Below are 10883 nucleotides of genomic sequence, written 5' to 3'. Positions count from 1 at the left end.
CCAAACCCAAGCAACGTGTTTATTACTTTTCTCAGGCTCCCGAGGGCTGGTGGGCAGTGAGCAAGGAGTCCAGGTGCGAGCAGCTCCTGGCCACAAGGGTCCCAGAGCCAGGGCAAACTTCTAGCAGTACCCAGGGGCAAAGGGTGGCGGTGTATTGTACTCCTCTGGGAGCCAGTCTTCTTGGGGTTCTAAGCCCCTTGGCTCTGGTTTAGATGCCTGTGAGGACAGAGCTCTTACTAACCCTTGGTGCCGGCCCCTGGCCTTCGGGGTCACCACACTCCAGCTGGCTGATCGCAAGGCTTTCCTGGAGGAGTTGTCTCCGTCTCTCTGAGCCTGGGGCTGTGACGGGCTTCTGAGTGATGTGGCCACCATGGAGTCTGTGCAGAAGTTATGGTCCCAGGCCCTGTCTCCAGCCCTGGCCCCTGAGCCCTGAGTCACCTCTGATTGCCTAGAGTCCCGGAGTGACGGCAAGCTCCCGGCTACCAGGTGGGATTTCAACTGCTGCTGGATCCTCTTGCCTGTCTGGGGAAGCGTCTTGAGGTTCTTCCAGAATTTCTGGCAGGCCTCCTCAAGGGGGGCTTTTGGAGGGCAGGAGGAAGTGGCCTCCTCCAAGGGCTCTCTGTCCATCTCTGCCGACGGCTTCCCTTCCTTTGGGCAATGAAGCAGGATTGGCTTTGTGGAGGCCTGAGATCAAGAGCGGGGGAGACCTGTGACCAGCACACCCACCAGAGCTCTGAATCTGTTTCAGAAATTGGGATCTGGGTCCCACTCAGATGCTCTGAGAAACGTCTCCATGTGAACCCCCAAAACTAATCTTGTAAACAGCTTCACTAGCTCCCCCAGGGGTCAGCAAACCCTTTTTGTAAAGGGCCAGGGAGCGAATATTTTCTACTTTGCAGGCCATGCAGTCTCTGTCTCATTACTCAGCCCTGCTGTTGCCAAGAGAGTGGGCCTGTGTTCCAACAAAACTTGATGGACATGGATATCTAAGTTTCATTTGATTTTCACAGTCCATGAAATATTATTTTACTTTTGATTTTTTTTCAACCAATCAAAAACGTAAACGCCATGCTTAGCTCTCAGGCAATACAGAAACAGGCAGTAGGCTGGATGTGGCCCTCAGGCCGTAGTTTGCTGACCCCTGATCTACCGGGTTGTTCAGGCCAAAATCTTGGATTTCAGATGTGGCAGATGCTGTTGATGGCCCGCCCGTATCCCCTTTGCCCTGAACACTTCAGTGCCCCCAGCTCCACTTCCAAATGGCAGCACCAGGGACTCTGCCTGGGGACATTCTCTGGCCACTAGCGCTCACTATGGCCACACGACAGACCAGAAGTTCCAGAGAATCAAAATCTCCCAGGAACAGGGCTTGACCAATGCCCGATGGAAGTTGGAGGAAAAATACCCTTGCCGCCTAAAGGGCAATGGCTGAAGGGGCAGGCAGACAGGAAACATGAAAACCCGTAAATAAATGAGGCTTTTCAAATCACGAGGAGTCTTCTGTTGCGAATAAACGGGGTGATGTGATGGAGAAGGCAGGGGGGCTACTTTAGGTCTGGAGATGAGAGGAAGACACTTGAAGAACTGACAGAAGCAGCCAGGCATGGGAAATCTGGGGGCAGAGCACACAGCAGTGCAAAGGCCCTGAGGTGAGCTTAGTGTGTCTGAAAACAAAAAGGGATGGCAGAGGGGCTGCAGCTGAGCTGGTGATAGACAGAAGGAGGAGCTGAGGTCACAGTTAAGATTTTAATCTTGGTTCCTTGGGAACTCACTGGAAGGTCTTAAGCTTGGAGCTACAGGACCTAATCTTCATTCTAGAAAGGGTCTTCTGCCGGTCGTTGGCCACCCTTGCTCCTACCCCTCACCCAGGTTGGAGGTGAGAGCTTTCTGTCACATACCTTCTTCGGTGGAGCTACGGGATGGGAGGAAGGATTCCCATGTTCACTGGGGCTATGGGCTGTGCTGGCAGCTTCCTCGGACAGTGCATAGGAATAAAAGAAGAGATCCTCGTAATCCACGTTCTCTGGATCCTTCTGTGGGGCAGAGGGGACCTGCAGCTCAGCCCCGAGGAGGGGACAAAGGTGGGGCCGGGTTTCCCATACTTTAATAATTAGGGCTCAGGGGCTGCACTACCCACAAACCTAGTAAGGAAGCATGCTCAACAGGGCCTAGGCCCCACCCACAGCAACTTATGTGGGTCTAGGTCACGCCCACAAACCTGTATAAGGAGGTATTTCTTTCCCACAGCAATATCTTAGGGCCTAGGCCCCACACACTGATCCTTATTAGGAAACATGCCCCACCCACAGCAGCTTATGTGGGCCTATGCCATGCCCACCAACCCTTATAAGGAAATATGTCCCTCCCACAGCAGCTTCTGAGAACTAGACCCCACCCACTGAGGCTTATAAGGAAATATGCTATTCCTATAGATGAGCCAAGGTTCTACCTGGCACATGAACCCTTGTGAAAAATCAGCCTGGGCCAGGGGGAGCAAAGACCAGGAGGAGTGGAGTCGGCAGGTAGGGATGGGGACCACGAGAGTGACAGAATCACAAGAGGCTGAAAGGGTCAGGTGGGAGCACAATGAGTCTGGGCAGCTTGACCCCTGGGAGGGCAGCTACGTCCTGGCTGGGTCCCAACACTCGCCTGCCCACAGGGCTGCTTCAGCAACTCCTCGTGCGGCCGCATTGGCTGCTGCTGGTGGAAGGTGACCAGGGCGTCCAGAGAGGCATGGGCCCTCTTCTCCCCGGAGATCATGAAGCTCCCATCATCCAAGAGCTTCACCATGAAGTGGCGGCAGCAGCTTTGGGCTCTGTGGAGACACCGCCAGGACTCATTCCAGCCCCACTCCACCCCCCAGCCCTTGCTCCGGCAGCATTGTGGCTGCCATCTGCATCAGCCATGTGACACTCAGTAGTGACTAAATCACACTGTGCCTCAGTTTCCCCACCTACAACAGGAGTTCTTATGAAGATGAAACAAACTACTGTAGGAAAAACTTAGCTCGGTCCCTGGCTAGGGGTAAGTGATCAAGAGAAACGATAATGAAAATTTGAATCAGGCCCCAGCCTAAGGCTGTGTGCCTGGCATTCTGCTCCGTTAATGAATGGATACACTTATTAATGGTCCGCTACGTGCTTACTATATCCTCACATCGAGACTGAATTAATTTTAGCATTCCTGTGTTAGAGGTGAGGACTTTGAGGGAAGCACAGAAAGGTTGAGTAACTTGTTCAAGGTCACACGGTATGTCAGACTGTGGGACTCAGGGCCTAAGCTTTTCCCGCTGTAGGAAACTCTGGAGCTATTGGATTGCTTCTTATTTCTCTGATCTGGAATCCTTTTGAGAAGTAGCTTGTGTTGCTGAAGCCTGTCACTGGGATGCCAGATCAGGCTTCGAGGACTCAAGGAGCTGGACTGCCGTGAGTTTCCCTAATATGTCCTCCTGGGTGGAATCAGAGAGTTGCCAAGTAGATGGTGGATGGGAGAGGAGTGGCGAGGGGAAGGGCAGTAGCCCATGTTCTCAGACACACTGTCTCAATTACCAGGCCCAAGTCGGCTGGTTACAGCCAGACCTGCAGCCGCCCACTCTTTAACCAAATCTGGCTGGATCTGGTTGTTCTCTGAGAAAGTGTGGTATGAAGCACCCTTGCCCCCTCCAAGAAAGCCCCAGAGCCCTCCTGCCCCTGCCCTGGCCCCTAGCCCAGGCCTTACTTGTAGGAGAGTGTGTAGCCCACATGGCTGTGACTGACCCTGATGAGAAAGGATCCCAGTGGCTGTGACTCCAACAAGTTCTCTGCGTCCCTGGAAGGGCACAAACAGGAGGGAGATGGCTGAGGTCTGGCTGCCCAGCGTCCTGCCCAGATCCCTTGTGTACCAGTCATCCTGGGTCTGAGCAAACAGCCTAAAAACATTTTTTTTCCCTTGGTTGTTTCAGACCTTGGGATATTCAGGGACAGGGATGTTCCTACAGAGATGACAAAGGCCTCTTATGACCTTGACCTGAAGGCACATCTCCTCCCATCTCCCACAGCTTCTTCCTGCCTTCCCAGTGCCTGGAATCCCCCCAGGAAGGCACCTTTTGGTCAATCCAGGTGTGACAGGTAACAAAGCAGAAGCTGTTCTCAGATGCATTTGAGATCAAAATCCAGCTCTGCTGTTCATTCGCTGTGTGACCCCTGGCAAGGGTCAGTCCCTTTCTGACTTCAGCTTCCTCAAGGGGACAGTAAACCCTCGCTTCCAGGGCCAATGTGAGGACAGATGAAACATGTGCACCATTGAGTATGGGAACCTCCACCTGGTACATGCTCACAAAAGTTCACTGTTATTACAGTTGACCCTTGAACAACAGGGGTTTGAACTGCAATGTCCACTTACATGTGAATTTTTTTCAATAATATATAAATCGGTCCTCTGCACAGTATTTTCAATCCGTGTTTGGAAATCCGTGGATGTGGAGGGCTGACTGTGTGCATTGTTCTACAACATTTTATAGAAGGGACTTCAGCATCTGTGGATTTGGGTATCCGTGAGGGGTCCTGGAACCGATTCCCCCACGGATACCAAGAAACGATTGTAGTTAAGTTTTGGGGGAGTCAAAAGTTATATAGGGATTTTCAATTGCATGGGGAGTCGGTGCCCCTAAACTCCGTGTTGTTCAAGGGTTGACGGTATTACTATCATTTAGTAGCATTATTACTATTTTTCTGGGGTTCACAGAGAGTAAGGTGGGGACAAGATGGGGAGACTTTCAATCCACGTTGTCCAGTACAGACGCCACTCGACCATGTGCAGCTACTGAGTGCTTAAAATGTGGCTGGTCTAAATCAAGATGTGCTTTAAGTGTAGGATACACACAAGTTTTAAAGACATAGTACACAGCATAGGGAATATAGTCAACAATATTGTAATAACTATTGTGGTGTCAGATGGGTACTAGACTCTTCAGCGTGATCACTTCGTAAGTTATATAAATGTCTAATCATCATATTGTACACCTGAAACTAATATAATATTGTATGTCAACTGTAATATAAATTTTTTTATTATAAAAATTAATTAATTATTTAAAGACAGTACAAATAGAGGAAAACATATACTGTCTCATGAATGATTTTTTAGATTACATGTTGACACGATAATATCTTGGGTATACTGAGTTAAATAAAAGATACAATTACATTAATTCCTCTTGCTCCTTTCTGCTTTTTAAAATATAACTACTAAAACATTTCAAATTGCAGTGCGTGGCTCACATATTTTGTTGGCACGCCCCGTAACTCAGAAACCATGCCCAAGTCTGCCTTTCTGCAGAATATGGCTTTCATAACATTCTCTCAATTTCCTACAATAAATGTACTTTACTCCATTAATTAGAGCCAGGCCCTGGGGGTAACTAACTAGGTGAGTTTGTTCATCTCTTCAGAGCTCAAGCTGATGTAGAAAATGCATGTTAGTTGTGTACCTGATGGATTGAGAGGAGCTGTTTAGTCACTGTGTTAAGATGGATTCTGTGGCTGAATCCTGCTGTCATTAATTGGTGATGCCTGGCCTGGCTGAGGGTGGATGTGGGGACCTGCCAGATGGCTGGCAGTGCTAGTCTGGTGGCTACTTGTATATAGAAAGCTGAGGTCCAGAGAGGGAAAGTGAGTTGCCCAAGAGCACACAGCGAGTTCACAGTGGATGTGGGATTCAAGCTCGGACTCCAGAGCTCCTTTCACCCTCTTAACACGCTTAGCCAAGTTGAGCCCAGAAATCCACAGTGAAAACCTGCCCAGGGTGGGGGCAGACAAAGAAAGATGGCAAAGGGCAGGGTGGAAGGTGTGGGTGGGACCTCACTGTCTTGAGATGGCACCATGGAACCACGAAGGGACCCCTCCTTGAGCCAGTTGGTCCATCTGTGTCTGCACGAACCAGTCCAGTCGTGGGGGGAGTGGCGGGGGCAGCTTTCTGGCCTCTGTCATGGCTTCCTGAGGGGGAAGGTGTCACCTGGGGGCAGGAAAGAAGAGAGAGAGTCAAGCCTGGTTCACCTTCCATCTTTGTCCTGTTCTTGCAGCTCATAGTGCCTCTTCTTTTGAGAAGTCCTCCAGGCTGGACAGAGCAACAGGTTTAAACTGGCTTGAGTTTCTTGAGCACCTACTATGTGCCAACGCTTTACACACATTCATTCATTGACTCCTCCCAAAAATCCTCCGAGGATTTTTCCTTTTCCTTTTATTCTTATTATTCTATTACTCAAATGCTGGAAAGTTCCCTTTACAAACACATGTATTTAAGTTTAAGAACTGAGTTTATTTAAATATTAAGTAACTACTAATGTCCCCAGAGGAGATGGTAAGTGAATGAGTGACCTGCAGTGGTCCTGCAGTGGGTGCCAGAAAGGATTGCCATGGTTTCATTAAACACCACAGACATGTGACCCAAACTGTTGCTTCTGCCACCAATGTTGCCACTGATGGGACACCTGTAACATGTCAAGTGTGTGGTCAATTCACATTCATTCTCAACAATTTTAAGCTCAGGTACCACTGGACTTCCTGATCTAATGACACTTAGCTGGACAACAGAGAAAGAAACCAGCACCAATTTGCCAAAGGATACGGAGTCAGTGCGAAGCCAGCAAAAGGGTTATGCCCTGCTGGGTTGACCCCTCACATTCACCCTTAATTCTGTCCCCAAACTGGCCCTGCCCCCTCCCACTGGCCCCATCTAATTTTTCAATAATGCAGAAGGCCTTTGTTACAGGTTGCTTCCACAGAGAGAAGGCCTGTGGACCAACCTAGTCAATATTGATTTTCTCCTGCCATAGACAAATACCAAGCACACCTCCCAGGGAGCAGCCCAAAAGAAATCTGAGGGCAAATGCAATTAAATCTATTAAGAAATGTTTAATAAAGCAAGGTGAGAAAGACTTTAAGAGTCTAGAATCAAAGCCAGATAACCCGGGTTCAAACCCCAGCCCTCACATTTAGCTGCTGTGTGACCTTAGGCAAGTCAACTTAACTTCTCTGTGCCTGAATTTCCAACTGCAATTTGGGGATAATGATAATATTTACCTGGCATAGTGTAAGCCCTGACAGTGTGTTTTTTCTTACTTTTTTTGTAATAAAGGTGTCTGACTTAAGCTTTGATTGCCATCCACTTCAAAGATGACGATCTTGAATAAACATTGCCAGCCCCCTGTGACTAAAGGGCCAGGCTGCTTTCCCCCACTGAGGCTCCTTTGTTTTAGAGATCTGGGTTGAATTCAATAATTGACCATTTGGGCTACCTGCCCTTGTGTGTGCACTTGCTCTCTACCTGTGGCCTCACTGTCTGGTCCTAGGTGTGTTGTATAGTTTCCAGGTCCTGTAAGTAATAAATAAACCTTTTTTAAATGTTTCCTGATGGTTATTGCTGAAGTGTGTCTTGAAATCGTAACAAGAATCACAACGCTGGTCCAGCCACACACTGATTATTGATAGACTGAGACCAGTACAAAACACCTGTATGTATATAATAAATATTCATGAGTCTAGTAATGACCTAGCATGGGGTAATATTTACAGGCTTGTTCTTTTTTCTAGCTGGAAGACCTCCTACTTATCCTTCAAGACCCAGCTAAAATGTCCCTTCCTCCAGGTAGCTTTCCTGCCTCTTTCCCCTGGATAAAGCACCGGCTTCCTTCTCTGTCCCCCACTTTCCCCATGGTACTTGGCGCTGGCCTAGCCTTGCCTCATGGAGCTGGCGTGTCTCTGTCTGGTTCGGTCTCCTCCATATTAGGGGCTCCCAAGGTCTGGGCCCACGGCTAGTTTCTTTGGGAGTTTTTTGGGTCCCCAGTATCACCTGGAGCTGGGCTGGCACAGAGGAGGGTACAGGGTGTGTGTTGATGAATAGACAGTTTAGTGATGAATAAAGCCATACAAAGTTTCAAACTCCTGACACTGGCATTAGGGCCTCCCCCACCTCTTCATCTCCCTTGTTCCAGCCCTAACAGCATCCTTGCTCTACCCAAAACTATCAAGTTCTCTCTCCCCTCCACGCCTTTGCCCATGCTGTTCCTTGCCAAGAATGCCTTTTTCTCAATTCTAGTTCCATTTTTCAATGGTCACCTTCTGGTGTCTCCAGAAAATTCCTCATGCATCTCTGGTCCCCAACAGCCCTGTCCCTCCCTCTGGCCCAGTCTGGCCCCCATGCTCTGTCCTTTAGAGAGCTGGGTTGAGGCTGAGTCTCTTGGTGGCCCCAGCCTCACCCAGCATGGGGCAGGCACAGAGGTGGGTGCATGGCTGACTGAGGAGTCCCCACCCAGGGAACATACCTGGAAGGCCCTCGCTCTGGCTGTCCCCGTGCCTGTAGGAGCCTAGGTTTCAATTCAGGGTCTGCACGTCAGTGGGGCGGGGCCACTGCCTTGAGGCAGTTCCTGTTTCCTTAAGCAGGTGAGCCCCAGGGCGGGACCTGGCCGACCCCTCTCGCCTTCTGTCTGAGCACCAACAAAGCCACTGAGCTGCAGGTGGAGGGCACCCTTGCTCCACCCAGACCTCGAAAGCCTTTATTGAGCACCTATTGTGTGCCATATCCTCAGGGAATAGAGAAGAGACCCCACTCTACCGGCATCTATAATCTAGTGAGTAATGAAGAGTGAGAAATTCGGTCAGGAAGAGGGGCCTGGAGTTGCATAAATCCCCAGAGGGGGCCTAACTGATCTGTAAAAAGGGGCATCTGGAGACGGGTAGGAGGAGTCAACTCGATCAGGGCCGGGGGGCACCCTGCTCTAGGTGGAGGGAACAGCACAGGCAGCCTGAAGCAGAGCTGAGCCTGGGCAGGCCGGGCCTCACCGTGCGCAAAGGGCCACATTATGACTTCTGTAAAAAAAGCCCAAACCATTAAAAATTATATTTTACAACTGCGTCGCCCTCATTCTTATATATTCATTATTATATTCATTTTTTTCTCCTGATTTTAAAAAAATTAAAACATTTTGGGGGCCTTTACGAACATTGTGGGCCCTGAGTGTAGGAACCTGTGCCTAACGGATCCACCGGGCCGGATGTGTGCTGGCTGTTGCCCTCCCCTCCCACCGGAACATGAGCAAAACCACTTCTTCCTCTTTCAGGCAGAGTGACCCAGATCCTCATGGCTGAGCTGGGGGCTGGGGCGGGGGGGCGGCCCTCCCTGCAGCCCTATCACTTTGGCCCAGAAGGTCTAGATAGCTCCATTGTAGGCTCAAGCTGGGCGTCTCCAGGGGTGCTATGCTCCTATGAAGGGGGGTTTGTCTGGAGTTTGCGGGTCAACAAGCCCCAAGCAGGAGACGCAAGGAATCTGTTTCTCACTCACCCACTATGTGGCCTTGAGTGAGTTGCTCAACCTCTCTGGGACTCAGTCTCCTCATCTGTGAAGTCTCACGATAATAGGCCTCCTTAGCCACGTGACAATGATAGTAGAGACAACCTTCAGTCTAGCAGAAAAGGACTCAGTTAAGGGTATCAGAACCCTTCACTGTGACTTAATCTGATGCTTTTGTATCTGGCCGGGGAGATGCAGGCTTGGCCTCCCAAGCCGGGCCGCCCTGGGCCACTCACTTCACCTTTCTGATCCTCCATGTCCTCCACAGCCCAATGGGCTGGCTCCCAACCTCCAAGATGAGGAGCAATGCTGCTGGGGAGGGGATCACAGGTCCCCAAGCAACACTTCTGTTTAGAAAGCCTGCCCATCAGGGCTTCATTTACATGGAGTTCAGTCTCCAGGAACATGGGGCCTTTCTGTCTACCACATGCCTGGCCCTAAGGCCCCACCACAGAGGTCTGCACCCTGACTCCCCTGACCTTGGGGGTTGTGATCTCCCACCAACGAATGTCCTCCCCTGAGAATATCACAACAGAATCATCCCCAGCTCGTCAATGAACACAGTCCTTGAACCTGAGAATAGACAGACAGCCCCCAGAAGAACTTCCAGAGGGGACCAGCAGGGAGATCTGGGGCCAGGACTCCAAGGCCCCTTCCCCTCTGACACCAGGACTTCTCACTGAAGGCCTCAGCTGGTGATTGGGATTTCCATGGCCCCATGTGGGGTGGCCATTGGGGCTGACCACTACAATGCCATCTCATCATGGCTGTCAGGGGTGAAGTCAGGCTCGCGGAGATTCCATGCTGAGGGGGAGACAAGGGTTGGCCCTGAGAAGTGAGTTTCCATAGATGCTACAGAGATGAGGCAGGAAAAGGGAGGCAGTGGTTGGGGGCTTCCCTGCAGAGGTGGCCCTGGACGGTTATGACCTGATGGGACAGTGGGCTGTGTAGACTTCAGGGGATTGCCAGACCAAAGGTACAGCAGGTGCAAAGGCGTGGGGTGGTCTTGAGGATCCCAAATGAGTAGAAGAAACCCACTGCGGGGCCAGTCTGGAAAAGAGGCAAACAGTGGCCGAGCCATGTGCCAAAAGCCAGAGAGAATTGAGATCTTGGGGGTGGGGATACTCCAAGAGGTGAGGAAGGGGGCTTAGAGCCTAGTGCACAATTTGGTAAATGGGTGCCAGCAGGGACCAAGAAGAGAAAATCTTGGTGGCATCATGGGTTGATATTGACTGTGTGAGTTCAGCAGGGTACATGGTAAACCCAAGTGGCACTGAGTAGGGACCCCTCTGTTTTATCGTGGGTTGAGACAAATTTGAGCGGGGGTGGGGGTGAGAAGCTTAATTTTCCAAGTCAGTCCTCTGATAAGTGTCATCTCCTCGAACCTGAGGTGCCCGCTGCCTCCACTTTGATCCTGGCCAGCCCCAAGGCCCTGGTGGCATGGGCTGTTTTAATTAACAGGCATCCTGAAAACTCACCACCCGCCACCTGGCCACATCCACCTACCTACAGGGAAACTGTGGACGTGAAAATCTGTGAACTTTAACATAAGCTTCAAT

At 50.5% G+C, this 10883-nt stretch overlaps 1 protein-coding gene across 2 annotated transcripts; it reads right to left on the bottom strand.

Annotated features, from left to right (window-relative positions):
* Nucleotides 1–10810, bottom strand: HSH2D (hematopoietic SH2 domain containing). Of its 2 annotated transcripts, none has more exons than XM_039867698.1 (6): nt 8300–10810; nt 5842–5991; nt 3718–3807; nt 2650–2815; nt 1899–2033; nt 1–684 (listed from the first exon to the last, which is right to left on the bottom strand). In XM_039867698.1, the coding sequence occupies exons 2-6, from the start codon at nt 5964–5966 to the stop codon at nt 121–123; spliced, it is 1080 nt and encodes a 359-aa protein (XP_039723632.1). In that variant the 5' UTR covers nt 5967–5991; nt 8300–10810; the 3' UTR covers nt 1–120. The 2 variants fall into 2 exon arrangements, with proteins under 2 accessions (XP_039723632.1, XP_039723633.1); XM_039867699.1 differs by having other exon boundaries at nt 1–648.
* Nucleotides 10811–10883: the final 73 nt, after the last annotated feature.

This window comes from Pteropus medius, unplaced genomic scaffold (assembly GCF_902729225.1).
Source record: "Pteropus medius unplaced genomic scaffold, Ma_sr-lr_union100, whole genome shotgun sequence".
Lineage (NCBI taxonomy): Eukaryota > Metazoa > Chordata > Mammalia > Chiroptera > Pteropodidae > Pteropus > Pteropus medius.
The sequence above is the reverse complement of the archived record's forward strand: the minus strand, read 5'-3'. Positions and strand labels throughout refer to the sequence as shown.

Bases quoted from the DNA above. Each gene is read 5' to 3' on its own strand.
- HSH2D (XM_039867698.1), bottom strand. From the start codon at position 5,966: ATGACAGAGGCCAGAAAGCTGCCCCCGCCACTCCCCCCACGACTGGAC. The intron at 3,808-5,841 runs GTGAGGTCCCAC...GTGCCCTTCCAG, and splicing joins CATGGTGCCATCTCAAGACA to GGACGCAGAGAACTTGTTGG. The intron at 2,034-2,649 runs GCGAGTGTTGGG...TCTGCCCCACAG, and splicing joins TGAAGCAGCCCTGTGGGCAG to AAGGATCCAGAGAACGTGGA.